The 21,686-nt window shown below is 34.7% G+C and overlaps 1 protein-coding gene across 1 annotated transcript in view; it reads left to right on the plus strand.

Annotated features, from left to right (window-relative positions):
- Window positions 1–14,986, plus strand: part of LOC129220152 (serine proteinase stubble-like) — a 52,088-nt gene extending 37,102 nt beyond the window's left edge. Inside the window, exons 5-8 of the mRNA XM_054854507.1 lie at window positions 5,013–5,119; window positions 7,024–7,292; window positions 9,359–9,513; window positions 13,767–14,986. Coding sequence (XP_054710482.1) covers window positions 5,013–5,119; window positions 7,024–7,292; window positions 9,359–9,513; window positions 13,767–13,925 — 690 coding nt within the window. The 3' untranslated portion in view covers window positions 13,926–14,986. The remainder of the gene's footprint in view (window positions 1–5,012; window positions 5,120–7,023; window positions 7,293–9,358; window positions 9,514–13,766) is intronic.
- Window positions 14,987–21,686: the final 6,700 nt, after the last annotated feature.

Genomic DNA, 21,686 nt, shown 5'->3' on the forward strand with positions numbered 1-21,686 from the left:
GTATACTAGTGCCAATATGAAAAAACCAAGTTATCCAACACGAAAGACCTCGGGAGAAGTTTTGGGGGCCGAAAACCCCCCAAAATTTGTGACTTTTTGTAGTATTTTCAAAATATCTCAAAAATGGTTAAAATTACAAAAAAACTTCCAATGCAAATGTTAAAGGGGATTAAATTTCCTACAACTTTTGTCATTACAACATTTTTGTAGCATGAAAAGCAAGCGAGTTACAGCTTCTTGAAAGTCACACTTTTTCTGAACCCCCCCAGCGAAGTGCGTGAAAGCGCATCGGATAACGGCGGAAAAAAGGGGAAACGCCGGCAGTCTGACCTTGGAAATCATTTGTCTTTCAAAATTGAGGGTAAATGCCTCCGTTCCCTTTAACTTAAACAAAACACCCCCCATTCCATCCCCCCCTTTTTTTTATCCAAATGAGATGAATCGACTCAATAGCTACTCACGTTGGTCACTTCAGGGTTTGAGCGAGAGTATGTTTTATCAATTTGTGTGTTCTGTATTATAATTTTTTCCCTAGAAATGATTACGCCTGACCAAGGTGTTTTTTTTTAAAATTATTATTATTATTATTTGCGAAATCAGTTTGCATGAATGCGAAATAAAGATTGTGAAGGAGAAGGGAATAGAAAGTCTTCAAAGATGCAGCGCAAAACGGCAAAATGAAGAACATCAGCGTTTTTTGAAGTTCTTAAAAGAAGTGACAATTCACACTGCCTGTCACAAATGCTATATCAATGAGCAATCAATTCTCTTCCCTTGAAGTAATGGTTGAACCTAACATGTTAACTAAATTCCTCAAGAAAGATTACTGGCAAAATTATAACAACAAGAATTGTCTTATTCAACTTCTTGAGACATATTTCGAAGAGTGGCATTGAAGTCAGGCAGACTGAAGATGAAGCTGACTTACTTACTGCTCTTTCAAAGGCAAAAGAAATTGAAAAGGTTGTTATAGTGGGCGAGAGGATAAAGATCTGTTGGTGCTGATGACAGCTTTAGAACAGCCTTTCAGCAACTTGTTCTTTTTAAAACCTGGAAGAAGGAATGCTTGTGATTTGTTTTTTTCCCCACTATATCTTTTAAGTTTGACCCCAGCAATATTCTTTCATCCATACGTTTAGTGGGTGTGATACAGTTTCGGCAATCTTTGGCCAAGGCAAAATTAAGTTCTACAAAATAGTCAAAAAAAAAAAAAAAAAAAAAACTCCTGAAATTAAGGAAGCTAGGGAAGTATTTATGGACCCAATCTGTCATCATGATGCCTTAGCTGCAGCTGGAGAAAACATTTTGCAAATATTATACACAGGTGACGTAAAGTATTTGAACCTATCTTTGGATACTTTGCAATTTAATCTTTTTATGAAACTAGTATACAGGGCTAAGATAAATCTTGCAGGGCTACCTCCAACGTGCGGGGAGGGGGGGGGGAGGATGCTGGACGTTATCACTCATATCGGTTCTACCACCAAATTCAAAGTTGGTTGGGCAACATAATTGAACCAGAGAAATGGGGTTATTATTATTGTTGGGAACGCAGAAAGCAAGATCTAATGCATGTTGACACGAAAAGAGATTCAGTTACTCAGAATCTTTTGAAGATTGTTCCTTGTACCTGCAAGAAAAATTGTACTGGAGCCTGTTCTTGTCACAAGGCAGGTTTAAAATGTGCAAACACTGCAGTGGCACAAATTGTGAAAATGTTGCAGACATTTCACCTTTGGATGAGACTGCTGAAGGAGATTTGTTCCAGAAGCTTTTGGAATTACCGCAACAAGGAGATGAACAATTAAAAGGACCACAGCTTCTTTCTACCCCCTACAGATTCTGAACCGGGAGAACCTGGACCTTCAAAACGGCTTCGAAGAAGATACACAGCGTATTCTGTTGTCCTTTCTCTATTTGCTTTAAGGTCGAATGAATCTCTCTGTAATTTAGATCTGTATTATTCTGTCTGTAATTAATCTGTATTAAGCTTCTACAGTTTGATTTTCATTTTGAAAGGTAATTCTTTTGGGTTTTTCATGCCTCAAAAAGTCAGTTTCTGCAGAATTTTTTCGAAGTGTTCATAACGTATTACTATTGTACCTTCATTTACGCATTATTATGTCTATTGTTTGCTTATTATCACTCTAATATTTATTCATTCACATTTATATTCGAATATTGCATTTTCGCTTGTAATAGATGGTACGAATTATGTGCTTTAAATGAATGAGAAGATTATGTAATTCAGTTACAAACTGCAATATAAATCATATGCTATTGGAGTCTGACTGAAGACTACCTCTGTCAGACTAGAAATATTAGTTCGTGAGCGGTGGGGGAGGGTTTATTATTATTATTGTATCAGAGCATAGGATGCATGACTGTGTTGATTGTTTGCTTATTAGCTGCCTAATATTCATTCCTTCACATTAATATTTAAAAATCGCATCTCTGTTTGCAATAATTAGACTAGAATGTACGAATTATATCCCTCCAATGAATGTATATATTGTGTAATCCAGTTACAAACAGCAATATATCATCTATTATTGGAGACTGATGAAGACTACCTCTGTCAGATCAGAAAAGTTAGTTCGTGAGCAGTGGGGAAGGTTTTTTTTTTTTAATTATTATTGCATCGTCGTATGTGCTTTAAATTAATGTGTATATATGTATTTCAGTTTCATAATACATCGTTTGTTTTTGGAGTCTAGTGGGAACTAATCTGTCAGCCAGATTTGCTACTCTGTGTCCAGCGAGGGAGGGGGGGGGGAGCAAAAAACTCAAACTACTCTAACTGTCAATAAACTCTCTGAAACTAAAGTTTCTATTCAAGTTCTAATAGTTATGACGCCTTGCTTTCGGTGTGAAAGCTTTTTTTTTCGGAGTGGAGGAAAACTGCCTATTTTCAAAGAGCTATAGCAAGCTTGTTATTTGTGCTACAAAAAAGTTGTAAATGCAAAAGTTGTCGGAAATTTTATGTTCTTTAAACTTTATATTTAAAACTTTTTTCTAAGTTGAACCATTTCGGAGATATTTTGGAAAAAACAAAAAAATTCATAAATTTTTGTGGTTTTTCGGCCCCTAAAAGTTCTCCCGGGGTCTTTCGTGTTGGATAACTTGGTTTTTCCATGTCGGCACCAATATGAACAAATTAAAAAAATAAAATCTTTGACCCCATTTTTTGCAAGGTAAAATGTATCTATTGACTGGACTAAAATACTTTTTAAAAGAAAAGTATTCGGGTTAATTGAAAGATGCGAGAAAGATATATCTTGTCATGTGGATCTTTCTCAATAGATGGCGACACCAGAAATTTTGTGACAAACTTTTACAATATTATTTTGTGGGCTGTATACCTCCTTCCTAGTTAAAATTTTTTTTTTTTTTCATTTTTTAAATTTATTTTTCTTGTAGCATTGTTGCAATAACTAATGTTTTGCTATATTCCATTAATTTAAAAAAAAGGAAAAGTATGTTGATGTTTTAGAATCGTTTCTAGATAGTATTTGCGTATAAATAACTCAGAAATAAAGTTAAAAAAAAAAAGTTTTAAACTACTTTTTTACGTTTTAACCACAATTGTCTTCAGAAATAAAGTTAAAAAAAATGAAACAACGTTTTAAACTACTTTTTTAAGTTTTAAACTACTACCAAAGTTGTAACAAAACAGTCGCAGCTTTGCACTAAAAACAGCATACACGTATTTCAGGATTACAAGGAACCCTTTGCTTAATTCCTATTCAACTTAGAAACTTTTATGCAATAATTTACATGAAAATGGCGGTAACTCGGATCCTGAACTTGTTCAATTTTATGTGAATTTTCATGTGTTTACCCCAGTTCCGGCTATTTATATACGAAAATGAATTCTGGATACTGTCAGGTTGATTAATTTCTCTCGTTAGAATTAAGCAATTAGTTGACGATTTAAAATGAAACTATAGGATGCTATGAATTAGTCGCTCATTTTAAAGGGCTCAAAGGGGGCACTTGCCCCTCCCAAAAAAGATAATATTAATTAAACTGTCCCATTAAGAAAGTTAAAATTCTTCCCGATAGTTATAAATTAAATTTTCCAAGCTATTGTGTACAAAAACAGAAAAAATTTGAAAAGAACTACTTTTGTTCGACGATCATTGCTAAGTAGTGTCCTTTACACACAATCGACACCATAGCTAAGTAATTTCGACAATTATTGCTAAGTAGTCCTTTGCCATCGGGGCAATTTTGGCGTCCGCATTCTGCACGAAAGAATACAGTATTCTTATTTAACTTGATCCAAATTTAAGGATAAGCAATAATATCTAAACTACAATAACTTTATATGCTATGATTTTGTTAATTACTTGAGTATGTTGTCTATCAAGACCAGGGTCGTGTCCGAAGCAGGGGCGAGCTGGAGGCGGAATCATTAACAATCTCTTAACATGGGGAATTTATAAGAATTCAGCATAAGGATAGAGTGGATCGCAAACAATTTTCTTCTTAGAAAATTTTAGTGCAAAAATGGAGCCGAATGTGAAAAGAAAATAGCACTTCCCTCCCCCTCCCTAAAACAAAAACTCTTAACGTCTTTCTCTCGCGCATCGCTCTTAAAGATTATAAAAAACAGCAAAAAATGTGTTTTTTCTTTGTAATTCTTTCTGTTAGTAAAATGTTTCAAATGTTCGTCATCATCTACAACTTTTTATCTCCCTCTCCCAATTTGGGCTGCTCATTGGTCAAATCACGTGGTCAACTTTAACTGGTTTTTTTTTATTTTTAAATCCGATTTATTTTGTCAGAACTAAATTAATTCATCTTGGAAGATATCTGCCTGCCTACTTATTTTGAATTCGAAGAGTTTGTGTTCCTATATTTTGTGGAAGCATTTATCTTATGCTTAGAATTACGCTTATCAACGCTAGCATATGTCTGCAAGTGCGCAGCATGGTTGAAAATAAAATTGATCAGTATTTTTAATGTATTAGTTTAAAAGCAACTAAATTTTTTCCAACTTTCTCTAGGTGTCCGTCAGGCGCTCGACGTTTTTTGGATTTACCAGCACTCATAGGTGCGGTGGTGCAATACTAAATGCTAATTGGATAGCCACAGCTGGACATTGTGTTGACGAGTAAGTACAGTCTAAGTTTCATTTATTCAACCATTTGAGATTGATAAACTTTAAAATCATTTGTAAATTTTTAGAGATTGTTTACATTGCTTCTTTTGAGAAAACAAGCTAAACACAAAGTAGCCAATATTTCGCTGAACGTATCATCGTTTAAGGTTGTGCTTTGAGTGGAAAAAGGGAATCCCCTATTTTAGAAACCACTATTTTCTTTCTGTGTTACCATTACTAGTTACGCTAGGATTTAGTAATTATGTTCGCACTAGACATGTCTGGTTATAGACATTACTAGGATATTAAAAATACTTGGTAAATTTCGTATGGGGCCTGGTTGTCGAGTCGAGTGTACAGGATAACCGTTCCTATCCCTTCGATTCTTAGCGCAGAATTAATTTAGGTATTAACTGGGTGGAAGTACTTCAGCTATTTTCAGAAAAATTGTCTCGACTTTTAAACGTTTTTTACGTCATACTGTGTTCATATAATCTTATATCATACGGAAAAGCATTGCCTCTTGAAAACGTATATGACGTCCTAACGCATTTTTATATTGAATTAGGAATCGGGTAGAATCTTTGTTAAATTGTTTATACCGAATGATCTCGTTTTCAACAACAACTATTTTTTTTTATTACTTTAACAGTTCTTAACTTTGCCCACTTAATTGTCTGCTTTAGTTTTATGATCATAGCGCGCTGTATTGGTTGGTGTCTTACAAGCTTTAATTGTTTCTGAACATTTTGGTGCATCGTTCTGCGGTTGAATCTTTTAGGTATTACCTATCGCTAAGTCAAAAGCTCGTGGTTTTGAAGCTTTAATAATAGGTTCTTAATCTGTCCTAGGATCTGTTTGGGGAGGTTTTTAACTGTTACTATAAAATGAAAGATAATTAATTTTTCTTTCACAAGTTCAACTCGGGATACAGAAAAAATTGTCATGTTTTTCATTTTTTTTCCCTTTAATCAATTCTTCCTTAAAAAAAAACTTTATTTATTTACAGTTAGTGTGTATTTATTATTTGTATGTATTGGGATGCAGTTGCATTCTTTCGATCCTTTACGGATCCTCTGCGGCTTTCTTCCAGAATCCGAGAAAGTCTTCGTTTCTGTTCACGTCTCTAGAAAAGAAGCATAAAAAAATCATTTCCATTGATAAAAATTAATATTAGTAGTTATAATGTAAATTTTTAGGTTTATATATTTTATTGTTTAACTTAAGCAAGCATCAAGTTTCAACTTATAGACTTTTGCAAGTTTTCAAACTTTGCAGGTAATCTTATTTTCGTCGCATTCCTCGATTCATGTCTACAATTTAAAAGCTTTTGTTTTATATTTTTATTACACTTTCCCTGTCGTTGGTAAGGTGGAAACTCTTTTTAATTTTTGCTCAAACCAAGAATAGATAATAGTTAAATATTTTGTAAAGTTAACAAATTCCTTTTTAAGGCGCTACCTAAGCAAGCATAACTTTTCGGCTTTTATAACTTAGTAAAAAACAAATCGGATTAATTAATATTTGAGGAGCTGCAGTGCTTGACTAATAACTGCTGAAAGAAATGAAACGTAATCTACTTTTAAGCTTAGTGAATGACACTATTTTTGTATTTATGAGGTTTCCCAGTTGCATATTTTTAAATATGGATTCTGGTCTATCTAGGCGAGATAAGAATGGATTGTTTTACCCGTGGACAATTTTTTATATCACCGCAAGAAGGCGTTTTCAAGCTCAAAAACTGCGCATACAGATTTTTGATGAGTTCCTAGGTTCACGTCATTACTTTAAAAGCCTTTACAAATGCCATTTTGTTCACATACTTGTGTCACCTTAAACTTGTCTAAAATTCATCGTGGAGTCATTTTAAATTAAGAATGTTACATCAAAATTTATTTTTTTGTTTTTCGTTTCAGTCTGCAGAAACCTCAAATTCGCATTAGAGTGGGAGAATACGATTTCAATACCGTAGATGAGCCAGCTGCCTTCCAGGAGAGAGGGGTGCTCAGAAAAATTGTCCATCCTCGATACAACTTCTTCACTTACGAGTACGATCTCGCACTCGTCAAGCTGGATTCCCCGTTGGTGCTGAAGCCCCACGTGAGGCCCATTTGTCTACCAACCAAAGATGAAACCTACATCGGCTATAATGCTACTGTTACCGGCTGGGGAAGATTGAGCGAAGGTAAGATTTTGACAATGAAGGTCTTTTTCAGGGGTGCCCTGATGGGAGGTCACTGTGACCTTCCCAAAATTTTCTTATTTGGCAACTTTTTTCTGACGGTTTTACTAAATTATCGTTCTTCGGCAAAATTACAATCATTAGGCGAAATTTGGAGTTCATTCAGCAAAATAATCATCCTTCAGCAAAATTTGAGTTTTGTTCGGAAAAATTATTATTCAGCAAAATTTGGAGTTCCATTCTGCAAATTGAGAACTTCTGCCCCCCAAAATTTAAGTTCGGAGTGCCCCTGGTTTCTTTTTCTTTCGAAAATCATAGTGCTCGCGTAAAAAAATATTTCTCGCTGTGCGGCATGATTGTAAAACAATTGCATTTCTTAATACTGAATGGAATGTCATTTTATTCCCGTATGCCCAAACATGTCATGGCAGTTACTGGTACGTCACTGCGAGAACTGTGACATCTCGCCGGAGTCATGTTGTGACACATTTGTGAGGGATTTCATTTGACATCACTGTGACGTCAGTGCAGTAATTAATTTGTGGCCGGATATTTTTGACATTTTGAAAACGTCAGTGCAACGTCACTTTGTGACGTGCCGCGGACTGACATTTGTAAGATGCTGCAACCTGCGGAATATTTTGCAGTACCGTTTCGTGATCGTCACGCGAAGGATATACTTATAGAATTACACGACTTTCACATAAATGTCTCTAATTTTAGTTATTTTTTTTTTCAATTGCACTTTCTAAGAAATTTTTATTTAAAGGAAAAGACTTTTTAGCTTTCGTTAAAATTTTAGTTTGAGATGAGCGCATGTGAACAGTGAGACAATAGCTTTCAGTTTAAATTGTTATCAAATATTGTTTAATGTATGCAAGCACTATTTTACAATTATTTGAGTTCATAAATTAAGGCATTCAGAGCTGAAGTTTATAAAATCGATTTTGCTTCACTCCACATTAACTATTAACGCCTCACTTATAAACTTTTCATTGCCAAAATCTCCGTTCAAAACTAGACTTGATCCACTTAAGTCCAGAATGCCTCAATAGAGGGGTAGTTTAATGGGATACTTTCAGACGTTACCATGTATTTATTTATTTATTTATTTTTTGTTACATTATACGTCAAAAAAAGCAAATTTAAAATATGAATCCCATTGATATTGGTTTTTATCAGAGCTTTTAGACGCTTCTGCCAACTAAAAGCAGCATCGTCTGTAGATTTTACGAAATTCAGCGTTACTGTGCAATAAGCTAAAATTTGCGACGAAAATTTTGCACATGGGCTTTGGAATTTCAAAGAAACTGCTTCCTTTGTTATAAGAGTGATCGATTGATAACCAGAAAAGAAAAGCTGAGTAAGTCAACAAAAGTTAACAAATAAATACATACATAAAATAATTAAATCAGAAGAGTTGAAAAATGAAAAACATTTGCATCTGGTACTTACAACCATCGCGATCTTTCGGAGTTCACCCTTTGGGCGATCTCCATTTTATTCAGGACATTTTTCTGTAAAAGAACGATTTTAGATTTGTTTGGTACTTGGGTCGTTTTCTATTTCCAGTCCTCAATTGTGGTTCTAAAACAGCTCAGTCGCATAGCTCCCAAACGCAGGTCTTTTTGCATTGCGCACATGTGCTTTAGCATTATATTTCATCAAATGTTTTGTAAATTGATTGATTCGAATCGGCAGGACCTAAAATGAAATCAGAAATTCAAAAGTTCAAACTTTCGACAAGCAAACAAGTTGTAGCTTTGTAATGCGATCTGGCAAGAATTTTATTAAAAATTTAAGGATGTAAGATAAACTATCAGCACACCAGTAAAGACCTGCGCTTAATTTTGTTTCAGTAATTGCCGCTACAAGGTTTATATTTGAAAAAATAGGATTCCAGGTTTTCTAATGGATTCAAACGTGCAAAGATAGATACCTCCTGCACGTTTGGTGCACTTTTGAATCCATTGGAAGACCTGGAACCTTACTTTCAAATATAAAACTTGAAGTGGACACTACTGGTGTGTTAATCATACAATGTTTATACTTATTGTTTCTATTTACAGGGGGCTCCTTGCCCACGAAATTACAGCAAGTCACAGTGCCAATCATCAGCAACGATAAATGTCAGAAAATGTTCAAGAAAGCAGGTCGTCATGAGCTCATTCCTTCTATCTTCTTGTGTGCAGGGTACGAAGCGGGAGGCAGGGACTCCTGTCAGGTAAGAAACTTCAAAATTAGCTAGTGTAAAATGTATAATTGAGGCTTCGAAAAGCAAAGGAATGTAAGTAGACTAAAGTTTCGAGTAAAATGCATTTCAAGTTTACCTCTTAGGAAGGCATTGAATTAGGTAGGCATTTCATTTAAATTGCTTTCTAAATCATGCTGCACAGCACCACCTACCAGGGCTACTAAAACCATCCCTTTCTCCAAAGTAGATGAGTCCCGTAAACCACTTGTGCTGGTTATCTCCAAAAGAGGAGAGGTTCACCAACCATTCGCGCTGATTATCTTCAAATTTCAATTTTGGCATTTACATCCCTTTGTTCATCACTGCCTCAGTGTTGTTAAACATGTTTATAAAATCATGAATACTGCAAGTAGGAACATATTTACAAGTTTTCCAGTAGACCGGAGTGACAATGATAAATAGTATAGTTTGGAGTTAACGAGAATAAAATTTGTTGTTTCAAGAAGAAAATTAAATGCGCTTTCACTGAATATATTGAAAGCCAAAACTCTTGAATCTAAGACTCCCCAAAATAGATGAGTGCCGTCAACCACTTGTACTATCTCCTACAGTGGATTGGTTCACATAAAACTCTTGTTTATCTTTAAATTTTTATTTTCGGCAAAGTGTTTGGATACACTCGAAGTAAACATTATCAATGTCATGACTCAACGTATCAGAGCCGTATTATAATCACCTTACAAAGCTTAATCCTGAATTACATTTCTCAAGCAGTGTGGTCTTGTCAGTGACAAAACAATTTGTGTAAATTAAACATTATTAAAATGATTTTGTCATAGTTGAAAAAATTGCGGGGTTTGTTTTGTTACTTTTCCGACAAGACTAGATAAAGTTGGCAAAATAAAATTCCAGTACACCGCAAGAGACTCGAATTTTATATTGATCCCTACCTTAGAGCAGGAATTAGTAAATGAAGGGAGCAAGTCCAATCATTGGCTTTGCAAAAGCTGAGGATAAGACTCCAAGTCACGTGACTCATCAACCACGAATAATTGACACATTTCGCGTGAAGCTAGCGAAAGAAACCTGATTTCATCCAATGCTTTGCTTTAAAATATATCACGTGATTTAGGGTCTATGGTTCAAAAAAGAAAGTCTTCCCTCCCTCCTTTTTATCTCTTCTCAATGATCCCTACTTGAAGAACAGTGGGACTGATTTGGAAGAATAACACATTCACTCCAGAAAAACTCTAGTGAAAATGTCTTTGCTTTGAGATTAAGCTTGTTTTTAGCAAGTGCAGTGGGCCAGGGAAGTGGAAACACTGTAATACAATCTTTTTTAAATGTGCGTGCACAGAGCTTTCGAATCGGTTGTACCATGTGCACTTTGCCAGAAACTATTAAAATGCCATTCCATGTGACGGAACGGGACATTTTGAGTAGTTTTGTCACTAAATTTTGTTTCATAAATACAAATAATACAAGCAAGAAAATTTATTTTTTATGTCAACAGTAAAGATTTGTCAGAATTATGTAGAACATCAAAAGTTAGTCATTCAGAAGAAAAAAAATTGAACGGAATGCAATAAAATGCCCGTGAGGGAACGGGACCCATACGAGTCTCGTTCCGTCACGAGCATTTTATTGCGTGTTTATTAATTATTTTATTTAAAAACGATGAGTTCAATGTCCTACTGAATCTTTCTGACTAATTCTTACTGCTACTATCAAAAATAAAATTTCTAGCTTGTTTTATTTGTATTTAAAACACAGAAGATACTGAAAAATATCCCGTTCCAACCAATGGAATGGCCCTACATTAAATACAACCCAAGAAGTTGGTTTTACATTCCCAAGTGCTCTGCTACACAGCAAGTTTTGAAAAATTTGACGTAAAATAACAATATCAAAACTGTGGTATGAAATTATGATCACAAGAACTAAAACTTTCCAGTCTTGTATTAGATTCTATGTTTTTACTTTGCTTATAAATATAATGCTAAAGGGAAATCCCAATTCAAAAGTAAACTTTTCCGTTGCAGTGATTGTAAGTTTACAAAAAAAACATTAACACACATTTTTCCTCACTCCTTTTTAAGCTGAAAAAACAACCACAATACTTTTGGTAATCACTTGATGCACGGCAGCCGGTTTAAATCTAAGACAGACACCGAAACCGCTAAAGAAGGCCCTCGGATTGGATGGAAAAGGTTTTGATCAACGGTACGCGAGTGACTGAGTTTTAAACCACCTGGTGAATATCGCTAAAAGTCAGTAGGCTAAATTCAGTTGGTGAATATCGACGAAAGTCAGCTTTTAATACACAATGAATTTTTTTTTAATCTTAGTTTTTTAATTAAAAAAAAACAGGGAAACATTGTATAAACTCGCTATTCATGAAGATCTTTCTAAAGCTAAGAATAAATACAATACTAAAAATATACAAAAAATATTCCTTACCAATAAGCTATATAATCTTAAAACACTGTTAAACCTTTGAAGCCATTTTTGGCAGTTGATTTTGAAACATTAATTAATAATTTCATTTTGTGCAAGAGAATGGTTCGCCGATTTTTAGATATTTTCATTCTACTATGTAATGTGGTACTTAATGTTGCATTTTCGTCACAAATGCATTAAGATCCGCTCCAAAACTATTATACGTTTGTAATTCTATCATAAAAGGTATTAAATGTATGTCAGTAGTTTTAAAGTGATTCTTGCATTTGTGTATGCCAATAAAACTAGAATACATAGAAATATGTCAGGATTTAAACTGCTGTCTATAAACATTTTATGTAAGATTTTATTAGATTTCCACTTGATCAAGCGTGAATATTACAGCACATTCCTTTAAAATAAGAACTAATTTCCTAACATGGTTCATTCGGTTTGGCTACAAGGAAGTTGTCGGCTTTTCACTGGCTTAAAAAAAAATCTATGCGTAAATTTTGATGCAGTTTTTAGAAGTTTAACTACTATGTATAATTTTATGCGGAAGCATTGGAAACATATCGTTTCAAATATGAGCAATATCGAACTTATGCCTGAATTGCTATAATTATTTATAATTCGTTTGGTATGCCGTATATAATTGTTACACTTTATGTATGAAATACTTTGAATCTATCGGGTAAAAAAACTCATCGTCAGTAGCCACATGTTTTAGAGACAAACAAACAAATTGATTGAATGAACCTAAAGACGAAGAATATAATAGTTCTTACGTATTTTACAAAATTTGTAAGTAATTAAATTTTTAGTCAAATTTTTTAAACAAATAACTACGCTGCTGTTTCTTTTAGAGTCGAAAAAAGGAACTCATTAAGAATTCTTTATTAGCTTGCTTGGAAACAAACATTTAAATACCTTCTTTATTCTACGGTTTGGGACATGATGTCTATGTTACCAAAGATGTTTAAAATGGTCAAAGTCACTAAAACTCGTGTATTGAACATTTAGTAGCTCTGTGATATAAATTGATTTCACGCTATTCACCCTTTCTGAGGTTAAATATAACGTGATGGAGGCTAACTATAACCTACTTTAGAGCAATAAGTGATTACAGTGAAATCCTGATGCAACAATCTAAAAGGGGCCGCAAATTTTGTTCGTTGTAACGGGAAGTTCGTTGTAATGGGATTTAAGCAATGTAATGGAAATTAAATCATGACTGAAAATGTATTTTGTTGAAACGGATATTCCGTTGTATTGGTATTCGTTGTAACTGGATTTCACTGCATTTATTTTTTGAAGTAAAAACAACCAATGTCAGATTTTGATTAAATTTAGTTTATGAAGGAAATCGGTCCGAAGCATTAGACTTTTCTGTGCAACGCCTACCAAGGTGATATAAAGCAGTATTATTGGGTTATTAGATTTCTCATTTACCAAATTCCTATAATCTTTGTTTTTAAACAATCAGTCTTTATATTTAAAGCTGAACCAACAAATTTTACTTGTAATTCAAGTGAAATTAAACAATGTAAAATCAAATGTGTATTTCTAACGAACTATTAGACAGTCTCTTGAAATGCTCAATTTTTTGCTCGGCTCGGTGTTGAAAGTGGCCAAAAATAGAAGAAATTAAGAAACTTTACTATCACTTTACTCAGAATTGATATCTTTGACATTGATTGTTCTTGTTTCCAAATACAGATTCTTCAAATACCAATTTGTTCATTAAATTCAACAAAGAAAGGTTGTGGAACTGCAGAAATGAATGATTTTTCTGCATGTTCTTCCCTCAAGCAACATTCATTAACAGATATTAATTTTTATAGGGTGACTCTGGTGGTCCTCTTCAAACAAAAAGAGAAGATGGACGTTGGTTTCTCGTAGGTATCATATCCTGGGGTATAGGCTGTGCAGAACCAAACATGCCTGGTGTTTGTACTAGGATATCAAAATTTACAGATTGGATTACTCAGACCATTAGCTGAGAAAGTTCATCTTCCTACATTTATAATTCATCACTCATTGTTATCAAGTTGAGACTTGACGTTGACATTTTCGAGTCAGATTAGCTCAGCTGATGACCACCGGCCATTGGTTTTGAAGAAACCGTGATTGAAGATACAGAAAATTTCAAATCTTCTTACGAAATCTCATGTTGAGAGTGAGAATAGTTTGCTTCCTTCCTGAATTTTGAGCCAACAAAAAAAAAAAAAAAAAAAAAGGGGGGAAAATTCCGAATTCAAAACATAGTTACCAAAGACAACGCCATGAATGTTTGGCTTCAGTTGAAGTCATTGAAATGAGTCTTTGGTGGCTAGTTTCGATTTAGAAGTGGAAATTTCTATGAACTTCAGTGGAGCATATGTTGGACAAAAGAATCAGTAAGCTATTGCTTCAAAAAATGTGCCTTTTCTAATTTGTGTTCAGAGAAAATTCGTACATAACAGTTCTTACTCTGTGGACATTACAAGAACCAGTAATGGTATTGAAGTTCATTTATGCTGCGAAATATTAGTAACATCTTGTGGAAGACATTATATTTATATGTATTTAAAATATTCTAGAAATGATGGAGCAAGAGAAACAGTTTACACACCTTTTTAAGGCAATTCTTACTGTGATTTTTAAAACTTTCCTTTCCAATTCATCATATACATCAGAAATTTCGCTTTCTTCATACTGAGGTTGAAATTTTTCTGTGTATCTTCAATTCTTTTAAAATGTTGTATATTTCGTGCGAAAATTGGACTGAGCATGCGCAAACGAACGAACCAAAAGAGCTGAGCTTTTAAACTGGGGATGAAATTAAGCTTGTAGAACAAGCTAAGTTCGTGTTGATGGTAAAATAATACGAATGTTTTTATTTCTTGAAAAATCTTGTAAACATTTTTAAGTGTTAAAAAATTTGGAAAAACTAATTTGATAAGCACTTAAGATGATATTTTATTAGCATTTTGAATGCTGTTAAAACAGCAGATTCCTATTTTTTCGTCTAAGTGGTTGTATGTTGTCAATATTTTTGTAATTGTGTTAAAACGAAATTGTAATTTATACATGATCTTTTATGAGTCAATAAATGATTATTTTTATTTATTTGTATTTTTTATTTTCTTCACGAACGTATTTAAGTACAATTCGTATTCTCTACTCTACACCATAGTTTTTTCGAGGATGAGATTTATTTTAAGTGAAGGCAATGGTTCTCAGCCGATATTAAGCGTTCTCTTTGTGGTTAGGGAATATCTATTAAGAGTATACGGTTAACTACTAAAAATTTTACAAAATTTACAATTCATTATAGTATATAATGTGGATAAGAATTTGAGCAATATCTTATGAATCTTCATTGAACTAAAGTGTAGCAAACCTTTGCTGTGAAGTATCTTCTAAGGTTTACGACAACTTACTTGCGAGAAAGAGCTCTGAAGTTAAACTTACTTAAGGAATAGATGTAGAAACAAGTTTTATGTTAAGTATGATTTACGGTTCTATTTTGACTAAGTTGGAGACAAGCCTTGATGAAATTTTGAATTAAAAACAAGTCAATCATTCTCACTGAATATTTTGCTAATAGTTTTTTGATATGCATGTCTAATTAGTAAAAAAATTCTAAATGTATATTAAAATGAAATTTCTTTTGTATTTACCCATTCTTTGGTTAAATTTAACAGTTAAATTTTGAATAATTTAGACACATTTTGTCAAAGCTCAAGTGTTCTGTTGTGTGTACGCATTATAATTGATACGCAAGAAGGGATTACGTGTTTTGAGAAAGCTTGGGGGAATCACTGAGTGAAGGTGAATTCGAGAACTTGGTTTCAAAACATTTCAAGTTTAAAAAGTATATTTTCTGCGATTTAACAGCAAACGTTAATGATGTCGCATGTCGGTACACCTCATTTTGATAACGGTTCGTCTACCGACTGAGTGGTTGAAAAGCAATTCCATTTGGAGGGAAATATAACCCCTTGCAGTGGTCGGCAACCCGTCAATCAGACAACATTTTGGAGCAGGCTTTCTGTCAGTAAACTTAATAAACATTAAACGGAGAAAACAATTAACTGGTCAGTTTGGCATGATCTTTCATTTGCAATTCGTACCTTCAGGAAAGTGAAGCATCTCAAAAATGAGACAATAAAACTTCTGCTTTTCAACACAACATCGGGAATCTAGCTTTCAGATCAAGGAGTCATTCAGCCATTGAAAATGCAATATCAAACTTAACTATTAGAGAGAGCGGGTCATGGTGAAAGCCAAAACCTGTCAGTGGTAGAAACTTCATTAGCTGCATCGGATACATTGCATAGAATCATTTTCAATTGGAACAAAGTTCAGGTAGAGAGAATAAAGAAAATAGTCAAATTTATGACGATTACATTGCAAGATATAACGGCTTAGCCATCGTCTCTAATGCCAGAATTTTCCTGGAAAGATTTTGAAGATTTTTTATTTCAATAGACAAGGACCATCCGGATTTAGAGTTAACGGGGCTCTAAGCTGCTCCCCGCCCCCCCAAGTATGGGAACCCATTTTAATCCTGACAATTTTGTATCGGTGGCGAAACAGCCAATTTTTAGAGTTTCTTTTCACCACGTGTATCTTTTTCTTTGATATATAAAAACATGTTTATAGTTCTTTTTGATTCTCCGGTTTCCCTTTTTAACCTACTTTCCAGTCAGGGCAAATGAAAGAAGAAAAAACATGACAGAAGACTTAATACATCTTTAAAATATTGCTTTAGAGAAAAATAAGTCAAAAAAAAAAAAGGGAAGTTATTGAGCTATGCTGGTTTAAATGCACATATGCTTTTTGGAGATTTCATTTCATACAACGTAGAGATATAGTATAAAACATGTGGAAGAAAGCGGGGAGTTTTTAAATGTATACGATTTTCATAGTTCCTGTGTGCAGTCGCACAACTATAGTACCTTTATTTAAATAATCATCTTTAACCACATTTTTTCACGTGGCTCAAAGTTACCTTCTGTGAAAGACTTTAATACTTTTTGTTTCTTAATTTTGGGTAACAATGGACGAAAGCTTCGATTTCCTTTTGTTTCATGCCAATGGATGCAACAATCCTTAATACACGTAGCAGTGGGATAGTAAACCGAAGTTATTCCCATATTTCAATTCATTACTAAGTTCCCGCAATATTCCTCACTTTATTACCATATAACTTATGTTTACGGAACATAACTAAGAATAAAAAGAATCAACAAAGTTTACTAAACTAAAGTTATTTATTCCGTCTTAGAGGATAGGGAAACCGGTACACACCAGAGACTAGGGTGCACTGGCCCAAGCCCATAGCTTCAGTGGCAGAAGCTGTACTGGTCAAGTTCGAGATCACCGCCAAACTGGACCTTCTGATTTCGGCTCCTTGATGATACCATCACGAAAACGAGGGCCCATCACGAGAATAACGCTCACAAGCAGGATTTCCCTCGGTAATTCCCAATAACGCGTGTTTGCATATATGACATCATTTCCAGGGACTATATAATAAATTTTCACTGAACACCAGTTTATCAGTTAAAAACAAGAAATTGTAGCTCAAATTTAGCTTGAATAACTAGACTCTTTGGGAACACCCCAACTGTGACAAACATAGTGCATAACTTTAATTCCATTCATTTTACCTCTTACGGTTGGTAAAACTTCTTAAGTTATTCGAGATACGCAAATACAGGGAGCGGTACACAAAAGAGAACCCCGCTCTACTACTGCCATCTGGGGCTTTCAGAGTACTGACCTTTTGGCCGGGGCTCCCTAGACCCTGTCGGGAACGAAAATCCAACTACTTACGACTCTAGGCACCGTGGACCCTGGTACAGACCTGGATCCGGTGGCACACATTGCCTACTCACTGTTCCACTCGATAGCCACTGGGCAGATACAAATCTGCTCAAGCATAAGTAAAGAGTGGTAGTTTAGCGTGGATGCTACACCATCGCAAAACCCTCCCCATTTACCCGGGCATAGGGACGGGCCTGGTCCCCCAAAGACCAAACCCCACCTACGGCTGGGTTATACAGGGAGCGGTATATTAATCTCCTGTATTTTGGGGATGGCGCTGCATGAGTTGTGTTGGAAGTGGTAGATAGCAGTAGAGGTGCCATTCTACTATAACGGCAATGGTATAATGCAATAAGCATCGTCATGTGTTATGGATATATTCACAAGGGCAGTTTTTTGATTACTGCTCAGCAAGAATGTCATATGTGGCATCAATTTGGCCGACATGATCTTGTTCATGGTAGAAAGAAATCAAGAGTAAATCAAACTTAAGCGCCAACAAGTGTTGCACTGAAAACGAAAGTAGTCGATCGTTGCAATGCTGAAAAATGTGGAGCATGTGCGAACATTCATCCAAGAATATCTTAATTCAGTTAACATGCTGTTTTCTGATAGTGAAGTAGAAAAAATACCGCACATTGATATTTAAAACTTGATAGTTTTTCTAATTAAGTAGGAACATTTTGTCCAAGACGGATCCTATTGCGAGATTCTTGCTGAGTAATATAGAAAAAAACAAAATTGCGAATATTCCCCTCCAAAACAGATAACGATACTCACCGCATCATGTTGTTGTTGTCGTTGGCAAGCTAAGCTGGAAATTTGGTGTGCGCTGCTTCACTTTTCCAACTGTGCCGGAATTCAGTGTAAAGTCCGACTTCCACAGTGCACACATGCCATAAGGACCGTTTATAGGGTAGGGAACCATTCACAGTACAACAACACATTCGTACAAATAAAGGACAATAACAGAAGAGGGAAGGTACATCCATGCCCAAGCCAGGATTCGAACTCGGTACCTCCAATCGCAGTCTGACTTCTCTGACCACTAAACAAGGTGGGCACCGATCATATTAATAGACCTCATGCTACTATCCGTCGATACCTCCATATCGCCGTCACGACTCACGCAGCGCCTTCTCCACATACGGTGCGTTGATATGCCGCACCCTTTACTTATGTAGGGGAACATGGAGCAAAGTGAAATGGTGAATATTTACTCTGCTTTTACCGCCACATATCTAGTAATATTTAAACAATGTAGTACCACATGTAATCTATACCAGTCAAGAAAAAAAAATACTCCTGAAAATCAAAGTATATAACACACAAGAAATTTTCAAAAATTGATAGACAAGTCGTAATATTTTGTTGTAAGTCAAGAATTATTTGTTATTGTAAAATGATCAAGTTCTTGTTATTAACATTTTAAATGTTATCTGAGATTTACTTATATTCAGTGCAGTATTTATTTGTTTAATATTATGCTTATATTTGTGTTTTAGATGCATTGCACAGTTAGTCAAGTGCATGCGAGGCAAAGTGAAATAGTTCATTTCACCTACGCATTCAAACTTTTATCAAACCACTAACGGATCCATTTATTAATTATTTCATTTATATTCCTTCATTTAATAATACACTGATTTATTAACTCATTTACTTTTTTTCTTACTTATTAACTTTTTTCTCATACATTAATCCTTTTGTTTATTCATTTGTTAATTGTCTCATTTCCTTCTCATTTATTTATTCGCTCTTTTATTTACTCATTTATTTACTCAAAACCATCTTTAACAACGGAATAGATACTATTTATAAGGAAAGTATTTTAATTTTCACTTTGCCTCATTAAAAAAAAAAGTGAAAATTTTCTAATTTTTTTTTTGAAGTTCAAATGTACTGTCGAAAATAAAAAATAATGTTTAATAAAATATATTGTACTTTCATTAGGTATCGTAATTTTCAGAGCAAATTTCCAATTTGTTCATTTTTTTAAAATGTAGGTTATATTAACTACTTCATTTTGCCCCCCATTCCATTATGTTCAGACATCACAAGAACACTTGTCAATAATGAACTCGTGATTGATCAAAACATATGTTTTGGTTGTTCATTTACGTTAAGGGCAAATGTACGCAATCACGTTCCGAAACAAACTACTTGACAGCCTTTCGCATGTGACTAAAATGGAAGTTTAAGCCACGATTTGAGTAGAAATATTTCGTAGTTGTAATAATCCCCTTTCTACATAGAAGTAAAAAGCACTTTGATTCATTGTCGTGCGAATAACTAAAGCATAAATTTTTAGCTTTTGAAGTGAGCAATTAAAACCTACAATCCAAATGTTTTCCCACGACAAAAATTCATTCAAATAAATAAAATGTTGAGTCAGTCAATAAATGATGATTGCATTGAAAAGCTGTCACGAATGATTCACTTTTCTTTGGATTCTGACAAACTGCATTATTTCAGGAATCAACTGAAAAACGAAAGCTATTTTCCTTAAATATGCTTTTTTATGATAAAATATGTTTCTAAGTATGCTTTAACGAATTAGACTTCAGGTTTTACAAGCTTTCTTAACATTTTCTGCTATCATTTCACTGGTGTTTCAGAAATGAAACAGATTGTTTTCGTATCAGGCTAAAATTACGTTAATTTAGTCGCAGACACGTTACGTTTTGAACAAAAGGGGGTGTGTGCCAGTGGCGTACCTATTTGGCGAGAGTGGCTCCTACCAGGGGCGCAACAGCAAGAGGGGCGCATTTCGCAAAGATCATTTCTGAAAAAATTATACTTTTAAATATTGAAAAGAACAGAGCTAGAAGGGAAAAAAGGACGTCTACACTGCAGTGACGTCCCTGGGCGGGATTAGGGACGACTTTCCGCCCCGAATGATCTCTCTTTGGCGGGGAAGAGACGGTATTTTAACTCTGGATGGAAAGGAAATGTTTTGAAACATTTTTTAAATCAGATAAATATGAACAGTGTACACTTTATATTTAAAAAAGAGACACACCTGGAAGAAATTATTAGAATTAAATAAGGTTTAACTACTCAAGAACAACAAAAGAAATTTGAGGAGTAATTTATCAAAAGGGAACATATCCACTTTTTAGAAAAATTCATTTTATGACATTTTCTAAATCTTTCAGATGACCTTTATCAAATCACTTACTCTCAAGAAGTACAAACGGGGAAAACCCTCTTTTATTGAGGGGAAAGTGTGGCTTTTTGAAGGTAACAAATCCGTCCTCTGCACGTTTTATTTTGAACAAAAGGGGGACATATCTTGAAAAATCTGTAATACGAATACTTTTAGATCCAAAAGAACACATGTCCAACATCCTCCAATTTTAATCCACTACTTTTAGGTTCATGAACTTCGATAAGAGAATATGAGAAGAAGAAATATTAGAATTTTGTTGAAATTGGAATTTTCAACATTCCGGTTTTCGTTCAAAAGGACACATATCCAAAATTAAGACGTCGATATCTCTTTTTTTTTTTTTTGAGCAATCACAATTGCTTATTGTTCTCATTTGACCGTCCTTGATGTTCCGGTTCCTTTTTCAGCTTGGACCAGGGTGCCTCTGCAGCACCATCGCGCGCCGTCCTCTAGGCGCGGCTGTCCCCCGGTCCTGAGCTATCCGCTTCTCCCAGTCGGAGGCGTCCATGTCCTACACGCACGCTCACACACATACAAACACACGACTTCACACACTCCTACACACACATACACAAACACACATGCCAACATATACACACACACGAACGCCTACACGCACACGCGCGTACACAACAATCACTCACACACATGCATACATACACTTACACACACATGCACCCACACACATGCGCCTACACAAACACACACGCGCATACACACGCTCGTGATTGCGAAAAACATAATTTGAATTCAAGATGCCAAAAATTCAAATTAA

This window comes from Uloborus diversus, chromosome 4 (assembly GCF_026930045.1).
Source record: "Uloborus diversus isolate 005 chromosome 4, Udiv.v.3.1, whole genome shotgun sequence".
Lineage (NCBI taxonomy): Eukaryota > Metazoa > Arthropoda > Arachnida > Araneae > Uloboridae > Uloborus > Uloborus diversus.